General features: G+C 37.6%; 1 protein-coding gene and 2 long non-coding RNA genes across 4 annotated transcripts in view; 1 reads left to right on the top strand and 2 right to left on the bottom strand.

Moving 5' to 3' along the window:
* LOC126368818 (ATP-binding cassette sub-family A member 2-like) overlaps positions 1-21,149 on the bottom strand; it is a 28,462-nt gene extending 7,313 nt beyond the window's left edge. The window contains exons 1-20 of one of the 2 annotated variants that reach the window (XM_050012977.1): positions 21,131-21,149; positions 20,412-20,516; positions 16,741-16,991; positions 15,783-16,102; positions 15,239-15,412; positions 14,688-14,932; positions 14,487-14,597; positions 13,948-14,092; positions 13,101-13,274; positions 12,662-12,871; positions 12,438-12,523; positions 12,226-12,355; positions 11,753-11,982; positions 10,954-11,119; positions 9,858-10,091; positions 8,977-9,118; positions 8,505-8,605; positions 7,217-7,439; positions 6,330-6,495; positions 4,290-4,505 (exon numbers count right to left, since the gene is read on the bottom strand). In XM_050012977.1, the coding sequence (XP_049868934.1) occupies positions 4,290-4,505; positions 6,330-6,495; positions 7,217-7,439; positions 8,505-8,605; positions 8,977-9,118; positions 9,858-10,091; positions 10,954-11,119; positions 11,753-11,982; positions 12,226-12,355; positions 12,438-12,523; positions 12,662-12,871; positions 13,101-13,274; positions 13,948-14,092; positions 14,487-14,597; positions 14,688-14,932; positions 15,239-15,412; positions 15,783-16,102; positions 16,741-16,979 (3,312 nt within the window). In that variant the 5' untranslated portion in view covers positions 16,980-16,991; positions 20,412-20,516; positions 21,131-21,149. Of the gene's footprint in view, positions 1-4,289; positions 4,506-6,329; positions 6,496-7,216; positions 7,440-8,504; positions 8,606-8,976; positions 9,119-9,857; positions 10,092-10,953; positions 11,120-11,752; positions 11,983-12,225; positions 12,356-12,437; positions 12,524-12,661; positions 12,872-13,100; positions 13,275-13,947; positions 14,093-14,486; positions 14,598-14,687; positions 14,933-15,238; positions 15,413-15,782; positions 16,103-16,740; positions 16,992-20,411; positions 20,517-21,054; positions 21,074-21,130 lie in introns of those variants that run through there. The other variant, XM_050012976.1, reaches the window with a different exon arrangement.
* LOC126368822 (uncharacterized) lies at positions 216-2,372 on the top strand. The gene is made up of 4 exons (XR_007566637.1): positions 216-649; positions 1,027-1,166; positions 1,275-1,362; positions 1,668-2,372. It is a non-coding gene; the product is annotated as an uncharacterized LOC126368822 (long non-coding RNA).
* On the bottom strand, positions 2,469-3,823 carry LOC126368823 (uncharacterized). The gene is made up of 4 exons (XR_007566638.1): positions 3,511-3,823; positions 3,237-3,428; positions 2,740-2,805; positions 2,469-2,660 (listed from the first exon to the last, which is right to left on the bottom strand). It is a non-coding gene; the product is annotated as an uncharacterized LOC126368823 (long non-coding RNA).
* Positions 21,150-22,260: the final 1,111 nt, after the last annotated feature.

Below are 22,260 nucleotides of genomic sequence, written 5' to 3'. Positions count from 1 at the left end.
AATTTTTGAAACTCGCATCTGAATCCGCGGTGAGTTTTTGTTTTGGCATTCTGTAAGACATGTACTTAAGTTGAATGCACACTAGCGACACAGTTGCGAGTACGGCAGCGAGTCGAACTAAAGTTGATGCGAGATTTTGACGTTTTTAGTATGAGATGACAGATGTATCCGCATTCTGTAAGGGTGATTCCCCGTTCACTTCGCTATTCACTTCACTTACGAACTCGATTTGATCTGTCAAATAAAAAGTTGATGTTCGTCGAGTGAAATCTACGTTTATTAGTTATTTGCTGGTGATATCGTGTCTAATAAGAGTCAATAAGTTTCAATTAAGGTAATTTAACAGATTAATGTTTAAAAAACTTTAGTGTAGTATTTTATCTGGTGCTAGTGTACATGTTTCTTCTGATGAAAATCGCTCAAATGTTTTTATTAAAGTGTTTATTAGAGGAAGCTCATACTTTGGACAATTTTGAGTTACGTCGACAAGCCTATGAAATTCGTAGTTTGTCTCTATTGACCCGAGATGATAACTATGTCAGCGTATATAGTCTTTCGAAGCAATTAATCGACCAACTCGAGCTTGAGTTGCTCCCTATAATAAAATGGTACCAAACGTCGAAGAAAAGGACTTACAACTCGTATTAAGGTGAGAAAATTACCTACCTATCTAATACCTACTACCTATCAAATAAATTATCGTTATTTTGTTAAAATAGATTGATAGCATACTATTCCACACATATTGTGTACCTTGTCATTTTTGGCTAGTGGCAGCCACTAAAACATTATAAAAGAAAATGTTCGGACCTATTTGTCCCAAACACCTGCATCCTGCTGCATAAACAAAGTGGTTAAGGTACTCAACAATCCGAACATGTTGAAAAAGTATATAAGGTTTCCCCAAAATATACAAGAAAGACAAATATTAAAGAGGAGATTTATATTTGAAGATTTTTGTGATAAAACATGCGATGAAACCCTAATACGAGTACCCACTATCTGCTTTCTTGTATTGAATTACAGGTTTCATGAAAAATTCATCATTGGCAGCATTGATGGCACTCTCGTAACTTGAAAAGACCGGCTGAGCATGAAGAGCGCATCTTCTGTCGTAAGAATTATCATGCTAGGATGTGCAATTGAAAAAATATCATGTGCAATTGGTAAGTGAATTAGAATCTCTTGTCCCGCTTGATCAAACATCTTAGAGGTACTCAAATTATAATTTGATGATCATCTCCCTAATCTTAGATTAAGTACCTATTTTTTAGATTACAGATGACAGTTTTATTTTTAATGAAGATGTAAGAGATCACTTAGAGGCTTTGACAAATGCTGGTGAAGAAATTGTTTTGTTTGGTAAGTTTTTCTTTAGTAAAGATATAATATATTTATAAAAGTGATAAAAATAATTATAAGTTGGCCCTTAACAAATCTATTAAAAAAGTTTTTAGATTTATTTAATAGGATACTTACAGAGTATCTAACTGAAATTCTTTTCTAGACCATTCATCAGCTATCTAAATGCAACATTTCTTGTGGTCTATTGTATAATTCTGTAAAAGCAGCAACAAACTTACGTTTCAGTTTTATTAGTAAGAAATTCTTTACTAACAATTGGTTTAAATATTTAGTAATAAAGTTGTATTCTTCATATATTTCAGGTGGTTCTGGATATAATGCTGAGCGGGCTAACCTTATGACACCTATAAATAATGCCCCAGACAATACTCCTGAAACATATTATAACATACTTGCGCAACTACGTAGAAAGCCAAATGGTTTGTTGAAAAGACGCTTCAGGTGTTTGTTAGTACACAGGGTCCTAGACTATCATCCTGATAAAGTTGCAATGCATGTTGTATTCTGCATAACGTGTTCAACCGGGCTGGAATGGAGGTAGTTAATTTGACTGAAGATGAAAACCTAGAGGAAGCTCAGGTGGCAGCCGAGACACAGAGAAGGCAACGTGCCAAATCATGATGATTTAAATGTTGGACGGTCGCAAAGGCCTCAAAGGACAAAGAAAAAAACGTCAAAGATCTTGTGAATAGATTGTGGTGATCGCGTCGACGTTAACTCCACCTCAGTGTGAGAAGAGTAACAGAACCTTAGGACTAAATATTTTAATTATCTATGTAGATCTAGTTATAGTATGTACTAAGGAATAACAGGTAATTTAGAGGTATAGGTATTATAGTGAGTGTGTTGTTATCATACAGAATTACCTACTTTGTGTAATGTTATACAATAAAATTGTATATAATAGGCTATTATTACTTTAGGGTCTGCTATTAACTTCAAAATTGTATTTTATGAATAAATAACGGTTTTTTATTATTATTTATATTTAGTACTTACATAAGAACATAGAAAAAAAAGATTGTAATTTAAGCAAAACCAGAAAAGAAACAACGAATAATAATAATATAACGTATAATAATCTACTTGAAAATATAAAATTACAATTTAAATACTTATTTATTTGACCCCAGTTCAACCTAATAGCTTCTGCTAGCGCATTTAATCCTTCCTCCACTGCCGCCACAGCGTTAGCGGCAATTCCGTCTCTCTCAATGCTGCGCTTCATCATGTTCGCCTTGACCAGTGCATTGGGCCGCAGAATTTCTAACTGCTGCTCTTCAACTCACTGAAATCTGTAAGAGTAATAGTAGTTTATTTCAGCACATAAATGTAGTCAAAATAACATTAGATCAAGTAAACTGAAATACGTACTTCTGAATGTCCACTGCTTTGTATTAAAGAGGGAGGCTGGGGAACCAATTGTATTGGGTCTGATTGCTGAAAATAAAATCATGTACTTTATTATTATTATTTTAGTATAATAACGACGAACACACCTAATTTAATAAAACTCTGACTAAAAATAGCTGGATTCCCAGTGGGCATCTCCAGTACCAAACCCTGAACCCCTATACAAAGCCACTATCCGTTCCTCCAATGCAAGTTCAGCTACATCCTCCACCCCACCACCAGTCCTACGTATAGCTGCAGCCTGTGCTGCTACTTTTTTAACGGTATGTTTTTACTCAGACAGAAGTATATAAGTTTAAGTGTTTAGAATGCGTTAGTAGGTACATTGTTAATGAATAAATTGCAGAGAGATTGACAAACTCAATAAACAAGCTAGGTTGGAATTCAATTTTTTTTTACATTTGAAATGCTTCAAGAACAGTATTTCGGACAAGAAATATTAATATTAACATACTCACTTTGGTCCACTGCTTGTATGTTTTAATCGTCCCACCCATATTATTGAGCCGCTATGACAAAACTTCTTAGTGCTCCACTCTCTGGCATATTGAGTTTTTGAAAAACCCTTTGCCAGATCTGGGTTTCTCTCCAGGAAGTCAATCATTGCTTCTATTAGGGCAAAGGACAGATGGGATGAGCGCTCGCTTACACTGAAAAGATTTTTGTTTTTGTTACAAAACAAAATAATTCCAGTCAGTAAGAGATTAATTTTAAGTAAAGGAATAAACTTACTTCATTATCCCGTTTCAAAATATGTCCACACGCAGCCAAAACACCACAATCTATGCACCAAACCACTTAAAAACATATAAATGCACTTGAAATTCCTCAACTTTGTTTTCAAACATTCGTACAAAACTTTTTTTTAGCTTTGAGTTATAAAAATGTAAGCATAGACTCAATGCTCATTCATCCAAAAGAATTAAGTTTATGATTAAAAACATTATAATTTAACTTATTAAGGCTTGAGTAATTTAAATTCGAGTACAAAAACGTGAATAAAATCATCCAAATTATAGTTCTTTGGCAGAATTTCATTATTTTAGCTAAAAACAATAAATCGGTAATTACCGATTGGTATCTTCTCATTAAGCGCCAATCACTAGTAACTCGAAAGATATATCGAAGCTCACTTCACTTCGCAAGTGAGCTAGTGATGTTTACAGAATACCAAATCAAGGTCAGGTGAGATCGAATGCGAAGTGTAAGTGAGCGTCGAAGTGATAAGCGAGTTATTGTTCGAGATCTACAGAATCGACATACTGTATACATCGCACTGCAAGGCCGGCTATAGTACTCTTTCTATTTCTCTTTTGTTTTGTATTTCCCGTGTGTGCAATAAAATATTTATGTTATGTTATATTCTATGACAAACAAGATTCAGGAGTTATGCCTGCGTTGCCTCGTTGATTGCGTGCGCGCTTGCGAGTGTCCGTGTATATGCCGGTGCTGAGCTGATGTCGAGCACAACGTGGTTCTGAGCAGGGTAGCGTCTGATTGACGAGACTTACCTGGTTGACATAATTGGCCTCAAGTGGGTGGTTGTAAACAGTCAAGTTGGCTGCAGGATTGACAGCTCTGAGCAAGGCGGCGTGCACAGCAGCCAGTGACATGGCCACGTCGTGGTAACCGAAGTTGCTGAACCACGCGGTCGCGGAGTGGTCGTCGAACGTCGCGCCGATCAACAGACTGTGCCGGAGCACCGCCATCGCTGATACGTCATCTGTCTGGAGACATTATGTATGTACCTACTGTATTATTCAAGCAATAACCTACATGAACATACATACATATTTTATTCTTTTTTTGTTATTTATAGTCCGGCAACCTCGTGCGCGACCCTCCTGCGGGGCGACAGACGGTGGCGGGGACGGGGTAGCGCGTCATCATCTTGACATTCTAGAACACGGCTGCACACGTAGAGAAGTGTGCCAGAATAAATCTTGCGATAAGTTGTACTTACTTGTGACGTAATATATGTAGGAGTGAATAAAAATATAGAACTATTTTATTTTATTTTTATTATTATGCTTGACGACCAATTATTAGGAAAACTAAAATATTAATAGATTGTTTTATTATAAATCAATTTCCATATCGCTTTCATTTTCACTCTCCGTTTGATATTCTTCGTCACTTCTCTTTGATTTCTCCGTGTTTTGCTCATTAATTATTTATGTACAACCTCCTTAAGTTGTCTTGAGATCGCCTCACTCATCCTCAGATATTAATCTCGTGTGCGTCGCCCTCAAAGTAGTACAGATTATCAAGCACGTGTTGCCGCTTCGGCTGCGCGGCCGAGACTGCCGTACTTGACGCGCAGATGCACGCGTTTCCCTTCCCCGCTACATCACCTGCTACCCGCTGACATCTTAGCTACCCCGTCCCCGCCACCGTCTGTCGCCCCGCAGGAGGGTCGCGCACGAGATTGCCGGACTATAGACACTTTTATAGGCTATTATCTCCCTATCGGCGAGACCTGGAAGTTGTTTAAAGCGTAGTGGATAGAGTTTTATATAAACAATAGAATACGGTGATTAACACGTGATAATTATCCCGTCTTCATTCGGGGGTCAGCTTATCTGAACTAAAAGGTATTGACCGGTTAGGTTTTTTACTTTGAGTATGTAGATAAGCTTTGGATTGATACACTATCTACAACCACTCTAAGAAGAGCCGTTGCGGTAAATAAGTTAAGATATACGGATCGATATTTAAAAACGTATTGTCAAGTTTACCTCATCAAGTAATATACCAAATCTAAAACACATAAACAAGAGCACAATTTTATAAACATAAATATCCTGTAGTATATCCCACTGCTAGGCACAGGTCTCCCCTCAATCAGCCGGATCAATTTTACATTACGTCACACCCCCGACACTTCATACAAACAACCTCGTTTTATACAGACACTACACATTGACATTATCAACACGCGCAACTGTGTGTGTGACGCCTGAGGGCTGCCAATTACAATGCCTAATTTAACTGTCATTACCTAGATAGGTAGTAAGTACTACTTACGAAAGATCCTTTTATAATAATCGCTGTTGATACTGGTGGGAAGAGGAATTGCCGTTCTATACGTAGTATTATTCCCTATTAGGTATATGATCACGAACAGCCTCCGTGGTCCAGTGGTTAGAGCGTTAGGCTCACGATCTGGAGGTCCGGGTTCGATTCCCGATGGGGACATTGTTGAAATCACTTTGTGAGACTGTCCTTTATTTGGTAAGGACTTTTCAGGCTTGAATCACATGCTGGCCGAAAAAGTAAGATGATTCCGTGCTTCGGAGGGCACGTTAAGCCGTTGGTCCCGGCTATTAGCCGTAAAAACCCGCATTGGAGCAGCGTGGTGAAGTATGCTCCATACCCCCTCCGGTTGATTGAGGGGAGGCCTGTGCCCAGCAGTGGGACGTGTATAGGCTGTTTATGTATATGAACACGTGTAAAAGATATCAACGAGACCACTGTCTTACCCGTATAACTCAACAGAATACTTTCCTTGCCATTTTGTTTTTAAATTAAAATAAATGAACATCACTCACTCTTTCCAAATAATATTCATCTATAGGTGTATTATCAACAACAGTGATTTCCATTGTGGGATTATTGGCGGTTACAAATATCGACTCGTAGGCAGCCTTCGCTAGCGAACCTGTCGATGTAGGGGACAACCCTTTGAAACTAACTAATGTTTCTGTGCCTGCGAAACTGAAACAAAAATAGGAACGGTTAAATAAGGAGCTTCCATGTACTGCACAGGAGAGGATCTAGCTTTTGTGTCAAGCACCAGGGTCCTGTTTAATAAAACTTACAATTGTAAATTACAATGACAATTTGATGTACATTGCGGAGTGTGTGATCACGAATATTTTGCAGTTTCATATTAGCTACGCAATGAACATCAAATTGTCGTTGTAATTTACAATTGTAAGTTTTATTAAACAGGCCCTAAGTCGCAAACAACCTAACTCCATAGAGAATTAAATAAAATTACAGTGGCCACCCATGACCCAACCTGTCGCCCGAAGGGGATTTGCCCAGGGTACTACAGGGTATAGAATTTCTTTGCTTCGGCTATCGTGGCCTCAAATCATCATCAACTCCCCAGCGTTATCCCGTTTTTCACGGGGTCCGTTTACCTAACCTCAAGATTTGACCCGCGAAGCCCAATACAGGTTAGGTCACATCCCTCCGAAATTAATTTCTCGGGAATGTGGGTTTCCTCACGATGTTTCGTGGCCTTCAAAGAGCCATCATATCGCATTACATGTGAAGAATTTTTCTTAAGAGTGGAGTAGTGTTAAAGAGACACTGTTGCTGCTTCCGAATGGTAGATATTCAACATAATGCTATTCGTGAGTTTTTTGATGTAGTTTCCGTAAGTTATCGCAGAAACTTCCTATCGGGTAGTATTAAAAATCACACGCACCCTTCAGCCAATGAAAGTTCTCTTCTTTGTATATGCTCGGTCATAGAGATGACATACTGCATGACTCCGAGTGTGGCAATGATTTGTACCAAGGACACCAATACTTGGAGCAACAGGATAAGCCAAGACCTTGTCAGCACCAGAAACAGTTTCATCCATATTGCTACCACGTGTTGGCAAATTAATCGGATCCCTTTTTCATCCCCATAGCCAGTCCCGTCCACTGAAAAGAAATTCATTTTAATAAGTAGTAAATAGGTATGTGGTAACATAATTGGGTAGTTTCCAACTAGTCAAATCAGTTACTTTTTACTAAACGTCAAACAAAAATACTATGGAATTTGTATGAAAAAGCACACTATGACGTCCAAGAAAAACGTGATAAAATGTCGTACTTATATTACGTTTTCTTGATTAAAATTCATAAATAAGTTAAAGAGAAAAGAGAAAAAGTGTTTCCTTAGTTTTTCGTTAGATCTGTCTTTATTTAGTAACCAGAATTTCATAATTTATATTGAACCTAGTACACGACCCAATTGGCGAGTAGTGGGTGTATGTACTCTACACCCCTGCCTACCCCTTCGGGGATACATGCGTGAAGCTATGTGTTAGGTACACCCTTGATGAATTAAAAGATCAATGTACTAATGATCCAAATCTTTAAAAAAATCTTGGTTTTCCTTTGATTTGACGTCAGACGGTTGCTTGTGTAGAAAACCCATGCATATCTCCTCTCATGTGAAGATGTATATGACGATTGCTACGTAATCTACAATAACTGTAGGCATAGCAGACGCAATCATAATGTAATGTAAATAAACGCGTCTTCCTTATCTTATCATCTGAGTTTGAAATCGAGAAACAACACGCATAAACAATCGAGAACTATGACATACCTAGGTTAAGTTTTCCTTATGTTTTCCTCAATATCTACGATTATAATATCTTATTTCTATTGGAATATTTTGGTATTAGTGTACTTACCTACCTGTCGTTAGTGTGCTTGTTGTGGGACTGTAACCTGGACCCTGACAGAGGGCAGCAGTAACTGTCAGTACTATTCAGAGGCGGACGACAGGAGTGTCACACACAGTTACTGCTGCCCTAGGACTCCTCCTAGTACGGCTTTGAAATAGACTACTCTGGGCGCCATCCCACTCGCGTCAGACAAAGTACTGCGGGGCGGAAGGCAAGAGGGAAACCACTGCCCTATTTTCCCTAAAACGTAGCATAGAGAATGCTACACCGACAAGAGCGTGGATCTTAAATTAGTGATGAGTGTACTTACATTTTTCTAAAGAATCATATTCAAATGCTAGAGTATCAGCACTAGATGAAACGGTTGTATTGTCGTCCACATCTGAAGTTGCGACCACATCTGTGCCCACGCTGTAATCACATTAAATATGTAGTAAAACACTCATATCCAGTTTAATATTTAATCTTTCGAACGCCGGAACGCGGATCTCGACCAGACACAATGTAAAATCTATTGTGTCTGGTATCTCGGCATATGAGAGGTTAAGGCTTGTTTCAATGTTGAAAAATAATAATATAAAACATTTTTTCTTCCTGACGAAAATCTATGAATCTATGAGGGTTCAAAAAAGAGCTACTTTTGGAATGAGTTTTTTAGTCATCCAGCAAATTTCCATTTTCTTCTGAACGTCTTAAGTGCAACCAGTTAATTTATTACTTTGCAAGAAACTGATTGGACTTTTGCAGCTTATGAGCTCGGAACTCTATCAAACAATACTTACGACATGAACACATCTTCTAATGTAGTAGCCAGTAGGCCGTAGTTTTTAAAGTTTATCTCATCGGCCTTTGCCTCCAAATCGCGCAGCATAGATTCAAACACGTGCGAATACTCATTAGTCATGCTATATGTCACTTCAGTGCCTGAAAGCAAACTGCGACTTTATCGTATCTTATAAAATTCTAGACATAGGTACTGCACGAAAAAAATGCTGATTGTAATCTGATGCATATAAATACATACAATGAATCATACAGTTAATATAGTTTAGTTTTCATGTTACACATTTAAGTGTACAAACCTATTGTAAAAAATATAAAACATCTCCACATCATCATCTACTCGCAGGCGTCAGCCAGAAAGGGATGAAAAATGTCTTTACGTTCACACCCCGGAAAAAAATCTCATTCTATGTGCCACTTACGCGAAGTGTAAGCAAGACAGTCCAGTCTGCGCGCGCTCCCCCTTAGTCCTTAGCGGTTTACGGCCGTTTAACACTAAAGTATAAATATAAGGCCAGGTTTCTACTGACGCGGAGATGGGCGGAGAATTTCGGATTTGACCAATCACAGAGTTCAAGAGAGCGAAAAACGAAGACGCTCTGTCACTCTCCCTCACGGTGATTGGTCGATTCCTGCACATCTTCGCTCCTCTCCGCAAAGCTCCGCGTCAATGGAAACGCAGCCTTACTCAGAGAGGGTGAGTTCAGCGCCTGATACGAATTGGTGCGAGCCGGAGAATTACCGTTCTTTACGTTAAATTATTTTTTATTTTATGGTTCCACTAAAATTGAGCCATTAGTTTCAGAGGTATCTTGGGACCTTTTATTCTTTTTCGTGAGATCACACATACACTATTTAAAGGGTAGGTTAGTAAACACACCTCGGTCTTCCTTCACAACAGTTCCAGGGATGTATCTATTGATCAGCTCTGTGCAGGTGTCCAGTCGGAAATCTTCCTTCTTGACCACAACTAGCGTGTAGCCGACTCCATAGTGTCTCTTGAGGAAGTAAGGTGAGCCCACGCACTGGAGACGACCGTCCGCCATAATGGCAACTCTATCCCCTAATATGTCCGCTTCGTCCATGAAGTGTGTCGTCAGGATCATCGATCGACCTTCAACAAATACAGCTTGTTAAATAATACCTACCTACAATACAACAATACCAAAAATCTTTATTGCACAAAGACCACCTACCTACCTACTAGACCTACCACCTACTAGACTTTATTGCCTTAAAAAGCTACCTATTTCTTTTTTCCTAGTGCTAATGCTATGCGATATAAAACTGTATATTCAAAGTTGCATGAAGTATTACTATACATGGGACTAGCCTACTGCCATTAATTCGGCACAAATCCTGGATACGGAATAATCACGGGTGAATAGGCATTTTCTGGGTAAGCTCGTTCCAACGTCGATCTCTTCTTCTCCTCGTGGAAGAATGAAGTCAAGAGCAAACCCATTGTAATTAAAAAAAAAATACCACGTGATATCAATTATCTATAATCCATACATGAATTCAAACTCAAAAAATCGAATTCGGTGGTTTAGCCCGGGGGGCCGATACTACGACTGGTAATACTACGACGTACCTAAGTCATGCGTTCTCCGATCAGGACACGGTCATTCACGGTTATATTTACATTGTAAAGACCTTGAAACTGCAATCATCTTATCTTATAGATTGTATATAAGTAATTGACGTTATTTGTTTAGACCTACTCGATGTTATATTTTTCGATAGTACTCCTAAATTTTCGTATTAAAATATATATAAAACTAACAAGTTTAGGCCGTCAGAAAGCAACTTAACTCCGAGCATTTTTGGTCTCTAAAAAAGTATCTATAGTTATATAGTCGATTATATTATAACTTTAAATTAGGAAGGGATAATAGCAGCTTGAAATTTAGCTGTTTCTAATCGTCACTGACTTACGGGAATATTGCAAAGTAATAAAACTCTTGAATATTTACCTTTCTTCTCTCTCTGCAACAAGTCCCATAGGGCACGACGTGAGGCCGGGTCCATGCCAGAAGTGGGCTCGTCCAGTAGAACCACTTTAGCCGCCCCGCATAGCGCGACGCCCACTCCTAATCGTCGCTTCTGTCCCCCTGATAACCCCGCTGATTGGTAATCCCTCTACACAAATTTAATTGCGTTTTAACAATATTATCCAGTTTTGCATTGGAACGATGATGACGTCATATTTTATGATGAAATCACTTAATCCCAGTTGATTTCATCATATTCCTCAAAAAGAGGTCTAATAGAATAGTAAAGTATTTGTAATGTACTGCAGTAATGGTAAAAGCTATGACATTATTGAGGTTGCTATACGTATTTTAATAATGCACAATGTTATGTATAAATCTACTCATATTGACTTATTGAGCATCCAAAATCAATCTTATCAGCATTTTTGGTGATCAACTATACAGTAGATAACATAGGCAGATATCGTGGCTATGTAACGAACAAAATATTAAATATTACAAAGGCTTCAATGTAAAAGCGTTCTTATCTCGTTTCATACCAGTAGATAAGCAACGTGAATATAAAATTAGCAAAGTCATCTATGTATATAACTTCTATGTGCGTCATAGCATGGCGCTGCAATTGCTGTCAAAATAATAATAATAATAAAAAAGTTTAAATAGTACATTTTCGTTTGCATGTACTGTACTCTATCTTTGTCCTGTTGTTATACGACACATCCTAGAGCGCAAAAGGTATAATCCAATTTCTACCAAACTTACGCAAAAATCCACGTACCTTTTCTTGCAATTCCAATTTTTCAATAAGCGTCTCAATTTCTTCATCCAACTCTTTACCGCTGAAGCCTTTCAGACGAGAGAAGAACTGTAAATGTTCTTTGACTGTGAGTTCGTTGAAGAGTACGTTATGTTGAGGGCAGAGTCCAATGTGTGAGCGTGCTGAACTTGTTTGTTTTTCTATGTCGTAGCCAGCCACCGTCACCGACCCGCTGGTTATGTCCACGTTACCTGTATTACTTGATAGGTTTTCATGGCAATATCGAACAAATCACACGATAAAAAGTATATTAACAGCTTCAACACAGTTTGATACATACGATCTGATTAGTCAGGTGAACTGGAGTTCTACCTTATGTTGTGTTATTATCAAGTTCTACTTTAATTTTAAACACAGGCTCATCCAAGTTTTTCTCACAATCCATTTTAAGTCTTTAATCTGTCGAATACTAATACTAACAAAGTGTAACGAACCTGTGAGCATTGAAATGGTTGTGGATTTTCCCGCTCCGTTGTGTCCAAGTAGAACCGTGATTTGGTCGTCGTAAATGTTGAGGGATAAATTGTTTACCGCAACGTTGCTCCCGTAAACCTTTTTAAGGTTCTGAAAGGATTGGAAATGAATTAGTATGTGAAGATAACATATAACATCGCTCTTTTGTTGGAAGTGTGATTAAAACACGCACTTGTATTTTAACTCCAATCGGAAGGTCTGTAGGGTCGCTTTCTTTTGTTAAACTTGATGTGTCGCTGTTGTCTGTACCGATATCATCTGAAACGTACAGATTAAGTATCACATATTACTTATTTCTTACAAATTTTCTAGGCTTACAAGCAAATTTTGTTCAGAAAAAATATATCGTGATAAATAACTTCAACAGAAGAAGCAATGTTAATTTGTAATCCTCACGAGTAGTTTTGCTGCTACACCAGAACTGTCTTTGGACGAAGAAATACCAGGGCTTCGGTGTGCCATACGGCCCGGGTAGTACTTGCTCTAGATATAGGGCAATCAACATGTAGAGCACACAGTTCAAAGCCATCATTATAACGACGTGACCGAATACGAATCGTGACGAGTCCGTTGCTGGTGACGTCATAAAATCACCCCACTGCATTCCTGGAAAAAAAGACTTCTATTAGTCTATGCAGAATGAAGGTGTGTATGTTTTCAATCATTTTTCATCTCACAGATATGTTCCGAGAATGCTCCGTACTGAGGCTCCGTAGCAGAGCTACGGTCTCATTACGTTCGGTTTTTTGCTACGCTTTTTGTAACGACATAGGTGACGTCACAACCTCTGCAATAGAGGACACTTCAAAATAACCTGACCCGCAGCTATACTAACCTCCGGTACTTTCCCGGGCCAGTAACAGCTGGAAGCCGTAAGACATGGCGGAGTTGAGCATTAGGCAGGTGACCGCTTGTAGAGAGGTAGACATGTTCACGTCCATAGCCAGGAGGAATGCGGGGATATACGTCAGAAACCAGATCACCCCACCAAACAACGCCGCTGTACTGGCTGGAAGAACACTCGTATTAATACTCTCATTGTCCTACGGTCATTGACTTATCATACATAATAGTAATTGGGATCAGGACCACGGCTATAAACGTTCTGTCCATCAATATTGTAAAGCGATATTACATCTTTTAATCATTCGTCAATCATGACTTAGGATTCAAAGAAAACTCGACCTTATTATTACTGTACTATGATCGTTATTTGTAGTGTTCATGCTACCGCCTTGTCTGCACCATTTTATGGTTCAGAACTTCAAAAGAAAACGTTTTTTTTTTCATAGTCAATACCTTCGTGATGTTCGATCAATGATCGAAGTTCCTGATACTTCCTTTCTTTTTTTCACTAATCCGCGTACAACCTGGCAAGGATCGGTGTTCATGCTAGCGCAAATACGCGCAGCGTCTTTAATACGGCATAGATTCAGCAAATTCATTTATTTTTTAATTGAAAATAAGTTCTAAGTAGTTTGACCAGAATCTCAAAGGCTTAAAATAGAACATGCCTCGTTAATTTAGTAAACTCCCCAATCACACTAAGTAAATAAGGTGGCTGTTTGAACACTACATTACAAGAGACTACTAACGCAAGAAACTTCACATTACACGATGCAACATCACAAGCGGTATACGCGACTCTATGACAAGTACTTACGCAAAAAATGAAAACGAACCTTTTGAAAAGAAACCACTTATCATGAAACAGAAAAATATGGTACACGTAAGATACAGTGTTAGGAAGAAGAAGAGGACGGTCCAAGGTGTATTAGTGAATACGGCATAGTCGCTAAAGCCTTCTTCTGTAGTAAACCAATTTACCTGAAAAATAAAAAAGTATTACAACACACGCAAGTATTAATGTATTGATGACATATCGTATATTATCTGGACTGGGATTACTTAAATAACGGAGAAATCGATTAGCTGCTTATCATTTCATTTTCATAAAAGACATCACTCCCTAACATGATGAACTATATGAGCGTCAGGCTGATATCCACCATCTCAGAATCACTAAGCACCTTGACTTATGATAACTTGTGGATAGTGGGATTACGGGTGTGAATTTCCCTCTATATCTTTATCTACCACACTAAGTTTTGATTTGGTTTTATCTATTTTATGTTGAACGAATGAACTATATTTCTGTACCAAGAAAACAACTAAAATTATAACTCAATAAATTGTTGTAATACAATAAATAGGTACATACCTTTAATATAACAAGTATCAAAACCGAAGCAATCAGCAAATAAATAAATTGTTTAAAAAACCATGCCATCCAATGCAGCCACGTTGGGAGTCCCATGATCTTCATCGTTTCCTGCAAATAAATACATTAATTCATATACTTATTGATTAATCTGTTATCAGCTGATTATCTCACCGTAGCCGGTTGTTCATAATGGCGTACCTTCAATTGCATTTCTTTTTCCACGGTCACGGATCGTATAATATTGATAGCGGTGTAACTGAAGCTGATCATGATGAATGATGGGAAGAGGAACTGCAGGGCTTCCTTCGCCAAGTCCATGATGTATGCTGGATGTGGGTACCTCTGTATGTGCACATCGAAGTCTAGGTTCACTCCCGCCACTTTAGATACCAGTTCTGAAGATATCATGTGCTGCAAGGCTATGAACATCTCGTTTACGTATCCTAGAAATAAAAGAACAAAATCAACTTTCTAGAAATAGTTTTCAATCACCCTATCATCTATCACCGCTCATTGAAACACCCGTCTGTTTAAAAACAATTGCGAGGTGGTCTCTTTGTATGTGTTCACATTTTTTACAATATCATCGTTATTTTTTTTGCTCATCTCTCCGGCCAAGTAGTTAATGCCATCTGCGGAAAATCTACAATATTGCTCATCTTATCTATAGAGATGCTCGATGGGTTCAAGATAAAATTTGTAATTGCATGTTTCTCCAAATTTCATGTAAAGTAGATTTCTTGATTTACCTGGATCATTTCCACCTTCCCATGAATACGGAAAGCGAGGTCCGGGAACTTCGAACATAGGAAACACGTTATCTGTGCGCCAAGTCCGACCGCCTGTCATGAAGAAGGAATTCAAGCGAGGTCTCTCCGGAAAACGAAGCGCATACGACAAGTCTAGTGGTAGCTCCGTTATTTCTGAAATGCAAAAACAAACTTACGTAATCGAAAATAACTAAGTATTAAATTATACTTTCCGACTACTTATCGACTTATTTCGGCCTTTAGAATAGGTAGATACTATGCATTATGCGGGACGCCTCAAAAAACGGCTCTTATACTTAATGTGTAAAATGTTATAAATTCTTAAAACATTAATCATACACAGTCCAATGCTGATCAAGACGTCCGAATCACTGAATAAGGGAGTTATGTTTAAACCATAGCACCCACGTTACTGAATTTAGATTTTACAACAGCCAACCTCAGCAACGTACTTATTTATTTGGTTGATTGTAATCTGTACAAACATTTGTATTAATAAATGAGTAATTGAAACATTGCTCACCACGCAATGAGTCATCGAATTCTATGCCAGCTATCACCCTTCTCGTGGCTTCTTCCTCTGCGTATATTCCTCTCATTGCCGCACTGCTATTGTATCCGGTAACAACGTTCTCGTCGACAAATAATTTAACTATTTCGTACACCTGTGACGAGTTTACCAGTCCCGGCGGTATTTCTATTGGCAATGCCTCAATGATGGGCAGTACTTGGTCTCTCATGTTTTTAAGCAGTAACTTTGTTGTAGCACTGGATACGACGTCCCTCAATACGGCATTCTCGGGTGAGAATGCCATGGACATTCTTGTTAAATTCATTCCGCCCCTAGAAAATGTGCAATTCTATTTATTATTTACGTATAAGTATGGTTGATTGCATTAATAGCAGCTTCTAAAGGTGATACATACATATTGTCGCCTTATGGTGAAATCTACGTAGGTAATCGCCTTCTTTAAATAACCAATCACATTCGGATGTGATTTTTCTTAACAAAACCACGCAATAGGCAAGCTAGTTTCAACCCAGGTAATAAATTGTGGTTTCAAGTTCAAAAAGGCGCTTAAATTTTTCCACTAAGTATAAGGCGACCTTACGTACATTTAAACAATAAACTTACAGTGCTATGTTACAGAAAAAAAATACAGCGCAATCTTTGTTTTTTATGGGGTACTAGCCTGGAAAAACCCTCATTGACTCTCCAATTACGATCTTTCCACTTAGCTAATTCAGTAATTCCTATCCATTAGTTTCTCAAGAAGATAAACAGGGTATCCTGTCAGTTACATTAGCTATCAGCTTACATGTTGTGTTAATATTTATTTTTAGTAGCAGTTCCTAGAGTTATTATATTATTAATGTAGATATCAAATGGCTATCCAATTAACTATTTTAGTATATCATCGCCACTACTTCCTTCATACATAAAAGACGGCAACAACAACAAAACAAGCACGACAACTTACAAAACAGTCACGGAATAGTTTAAAGTGTGGGCTGGTATTGGCGGGTAGGTTCTGGTTTCCAAGACTTCGGGGTCGATCTGTGACCGTAGCACCAGGACCAGGCTCATGGTTAGGACTGGTAGCAGCAGCTCAGCCGCCGTCTGCACTGGGTGCCTCAACTGCTGCACGAAGTTCTTCCACATCAACAGCCTAAACTTCACCCATGAGCCCGCCTCCTTCCGCTCTCCACGCGCCCGCATCTTGCACTCGCGCTAAACGGAATAACCAGTTAATAGGTACCAACTAACAAAAAGATTCTCTAACGCACTCAACTCTAGGTACATTCTTAGTGCATCCATTTAACCTTTGAACGAATTCTTATAGGTAAGCACCGAACAATACTTAATAGGAAATTCGTCTCGCGTATAATCGTCAATAGGTCTTTTTACCCGACTGCCGCGAAGCAAAAAGGAGGGTTAAGTTGTTATGTTTGACCACTATGTATGTATATATATATATGTAGATAGGTATATGTATCTATGTATGTGTATATGCAAAGTTATACCAAAGAAGACATAAACTGAGGACGAAAAAAAAATTGTTTTCCAATGGATTCAATTTTAGTGTTGGATATCAATTGAAAGGTTTTCATTTACACATTTCAAATATATACATATTACTAGATTTTACTTGCGGGTTTCATTGCATTTACTCGTTGAATTGATAACATAACTGCTCTGACATGTTCCGGATAGTTTTTATCACCAAATCTTGCATAAAAAATGTATCGCAAACACGTTATAAATCTTAATAAATAACACCCCAAAATAATATAAATATAAATAAAAGTTTAAAAACTAAAACCCGGCTACGGAAAAATCACGCTTTTAAAAGTGTGAAACAAGAAAACATTCTTACCTATTCACTGAAATTTTTCCGAAGAAGATAGCCGTGGTCGTATGCCAATCTTCCACGGCTTTCTTCTAAACATCACTATTCGGAAGAATTTCAGAAAAATTAAAATATATAATACCTAAATTGAAAAAGTACCTACGTATCTTTAATACACTTACTTAAACAATTTAAATAACTACGGAAAAAGATTACCTAAAAGTCATAAAATTATACTTAAAAATCGCATGACTTAAAAAAATATAGGTATATACGGTCCAATTGAGAACAAGGTCCTTTTTTGAAGTCGTTAAAAAATACATAACAATTGAAATCCATTACATATCCGTGAAAAAACCCGCGGTGTCTATAAAACTGTAAGAGCAATCGTGTTGTTATCAGCGTACTAACCTAACCTAACCGATTTGATAACGAAGCTAACCTAACCCAAACTTAAACTCCCAAATACATTAAATACCTACTTACTTACTGCATTATTCAAGTTCTGGGTGTATGAGTTTCAATGTTATATATTTTTAAAGTTGCAGTTTTTCTAGTTATAATTTATATAAAATTATGAATTTTCATAATTAACACAAGTAATAAGTAACTTAGAATAGTCATAGAATAAGGAATTACGTATAGAACGGCAACTCTCCGCTCCCCACCAGCGTCTGAGCTAGATTTACATTGGCTTACTTCAAACCCCCAATGGACATATTTTAGTCCGTTGTTTTTATTTTTTATCACTTTATGTGTTCGATTTTTGATATTTATTACAGTAATTGTTCGCGCCGGCGCGGCGCCTGCTTGCCGTCTATAAATATTTATTTTCATAGTGATTGTACATCAAAACATGCTAATAATTTGCAATTAAATTTTAAGCTCTAGGCTGTGTGCTTAATACAAAAATAATGTGAATGCAATTAATTTGTTCAGTGATTTTTTAAGTCAAGTGTACTTAAGCCTATTACCCGACTGCGGCGAAGCAAAAAGGATGGTTATTATTTATATTGTGAAGGTTCACAACACCTTATATCGATTCCATGTATCTTGTTCGATTGCATTGTCGTTTTTCGTAATCGTTTGCTACTTGGCTACGACCCCTTGTGATCAGCCTACCATGGCTGACACAATATCTTTACCCAGTTGACTTTTTGACATGCCTGGCATGATAAGCAAATACTACCTACTTATTTGGTATAAACATAATATATTAGCTATCTAAATGTAGGTAGGTATTATAATAGAATTACTGAATGGGCTAACATTGCGGATTCGTATTTAAAAACATAATCTCACGTCTATATTATTCCCAATTGGTCTAGCAAGAGGTATTAAAAAGCATTTATTTCTTGTCATATATTTTAATTATCGTTAAGCATAGATAAAATGATTATTTTGGTGCCAGATTACGTAGATATTTGGGTTTAATACGCAATAAATAGTATCCAAAAGTGTGTTACGTTCTATTCTAAGTTTGATGGGCCCAACAAACGCAATATCTTCTCCACTATCGGTACCTAGAGAAGCAATAATAAACACTGTTTGGAACTAAGTAAATGTCGTTATTTACACTATAAAATTATTATCGCACTCGTAGGCTGATACGCTACACTGATGTTCATAATGAAATTCGAATGTTTAAATAGCTTTTGTACACAGCAACAATTATATTAAACAAGATATCTTCTTCTATCGTATGGGTTGTGAGATGGCCACCAAAGGCCCTTGACGTGACTCAAGTAACGACTACGTATTTACATCAGTAAGTAGTACCCGGTTACTACTTAACGTGCCTTCTAAAGCACGGATCATCTTACTTCTGGACAATCAGGTGATCATCCTGCAATGTCCTAACCAAGCTAGGGATCATAAAGTGTTTCGTCCCCACCGGAATTCGAACCCGGGACCTTGGGATCGTGAGCAGAATGCTCAACCACTGGACCACGGAGGCCGTTCAAAACAAGATATAACATAAGGTCACAACTATATTCCCAATTAGGCTAGTCAGAGGTAAGTATGTACATCCATCACAAGATCTTCTATCGTGTGGGTTATGAGGTGGATTAAACCCCATCAACCCTGGTGTCAGGGTTACTATTGAACCGCTAAAGGCACAAGAACACAAAATGAACTGAACTGAGTACCCCGACTTCACTGAGCTTTGTTAGTCCAACGTGACAGGTGGTGTAGGTGAGTACCTGCCTAAGTACATTGTATTGTACCTACTTAGTAGGAATTTATAGATTTTTTATCTCATCAATAATCAGTCATTTTACTTTTACCTTTTAGAAATATAATCAATGTAGATCTTTCGAACTTCCACAAGACAAAATCATTCCATTCACGTCTCTTGTCATCAAATAAGATATATTGGCGCCAATTTAAAATTAAAATCGTAGATTAAGTATCACTATATTATTTTTTAACAACTTTTTTCAAACTTTATTAAAAGAATTGAGGAGTGGGTGTATTATGCTATACGTCTCTACCTACCCATGCGGGATACTGACTATTCCAAAGTTGCATTAAAGTGATAAACGTTATTTGGTCTTCAAATTTTGGTTTGATTATCAGAATTTATACTTATTTGCAATTTCACACCAGGCTGAATGAGACACCACATAAAATTCACTTGCTTCACTTACTCAGGAAATATCTCACTTTCCTACGCTTACACTAAAGCCTGGTTACCCTACGCCCTTAATTATCAGGATGTATGGATGAGTGGCCTATTCGTGAAGCTTATACCTAGTGTGAACATAATACTTAAAACTATATTTATTTAAGTAACTTACCCTCAAATCCAAATTCCTGTTAGAAGGTACACACTATAACTCGGGAACTATGCACACTTTACACTAAACAATACTGGAGTCAAGCACGTCAAACATACACTAAACCTTTATCAATAGAGATACGCATTAGATACAGATACCTATATCTATAATTAATGCGCACTGTCAACGGTAAATAAATTTTGTCGAGATATGGGCAGCATGATGGTCGTTCATCACACACACCTCACTGTAAATGATCCGTAAGCATGCGCGAGCTATTTATAATATATGATGATTACGATAAATTATCAAGTCAAATAATCTATATGATAATACATATCGCTATGAATCATATGAAGTACATATGTTATATTCACAAACTCAAAAATAGTTTTTTCCAAAACTAAACGAGGTAACTTTTTGGTAAAGTTTCACGCACTCTCATAATCATAATAGGTCTCTTAAATGTCTGTTTCAGATTTATGACCATCGTTGTCGCGAAGTGATACACGCAATCTACAAGCATCCATATATACGTGACATACACTATTTATTTTATTAATATTTAAATATTAAATCGCGGGGCTTTCCTTGTTACGTATATATCATAATTGTCCACAACAGGTAAAGTAGGTAAGCTTATATTTGTTGTATTCAATACAAGAATAGACACCCCCTAAGGGTACTCGTTGCACTGATATAGCACTAGCACTGTACTTAGGTAAGTAATCTAATACTTATGTCGTTATGAGTAATGCTGCCTCAAATACTGAACACAAGCGTAAGAACCCTTCAAATGTTAACAGGTGATAAACTATAGATAACCCAGCACTGATAGAATAACTGCGACTGACAAGGAATTTGAAATATTGCTCGCCCACCTTATTGACGATTAGGTATTGCTTCATAAAAACGCACTGTACAGTAAAATACGTCATTATATTAATAGTACTTAGGTAAATTGGTAGTAATAATACACCAGCCTGAATTGATGTATTACTCATATGGATTATTATAGTAATCATTGGCGATGAGTATGTTGCAGGCTCTCTTCTAACGACTCTGCCGACCCCAATAAGGACTATCGCTCTACTCCGCTAATCCCTCAGTTCCTCTGAATTCGACCACGATACTAGTGCGATAGTACTACACTGCGACATAAAACACTAATAAGTATTTAAACAACTTATATTATCCTAGCTTGGACGCTTGCCGGAGTGCGCACAGGACCGCGACAAAATGAAAAGAGGAAGAGGATCTTGTAGGCTAGATTACATATTATTATCCTAGCCTAGGTAGGTATATTCTCCTTATAAGAACTGTGTCCCCCGTTCTCTGTACTTAAGTCGTAAAAATACTTACTTTCAAACATTCGCAGGCATCTGTATCAGCATCTGTAGTCCACAACACTTGCATTGTTGGCATACTACCTTTTAGATAAGTACTTATAGTTAGGTACCTAGGTAAGAAAGTAAATACTTGGCCCTAGCCACTGAGCGTAGTACATATAACCCTAGGACCAAGTATTTACTTTGAAATGTTTGTTTCGAAATGACAACCTAATTAATTTGGCATGTGATAACGATATAGCAAAGAGAATATAAATCACTACGTTTACGATATAGGTAGGTACCTACCTACTTACTCTTCTTTATCTTATAATGATCAGGCGAAGGTCGCTGACACAATCCCTAGTTCTGGTAAGGTGGACCGTAGCTCTGTGGCTTTAGGTACCTACTTTCGATTACTTCATGCTGCGGTACAGATGACGTGGTTATTAAACGCGAATGTTAGTAAGTATTATATAATCGTCAGATTTATTTTCCTGTAAAAGGCCAATGAGATTTATTGCAAATAGGTTCGCGTT

The sequence above is a fragment of the Pectinophora gossypiella genome, chromosome 8, assembly GCF_024362695.1.
Source record: "Pectinophora gossypiella chromosome 8, ilPecGoss1.1, whole genome shotgun sequence".
Lineage (NCBI taxonomy): Eukaryota > Metazoa > Arthropoda > Insecta > Lepidoptera > Gelechiidae > Pectinophora > Pectinophora gossypiella.
Note: the sequence above shows the minus strand (reverse complement) of the source record. Positions and strands in the feature narration are given on the sequence as shown.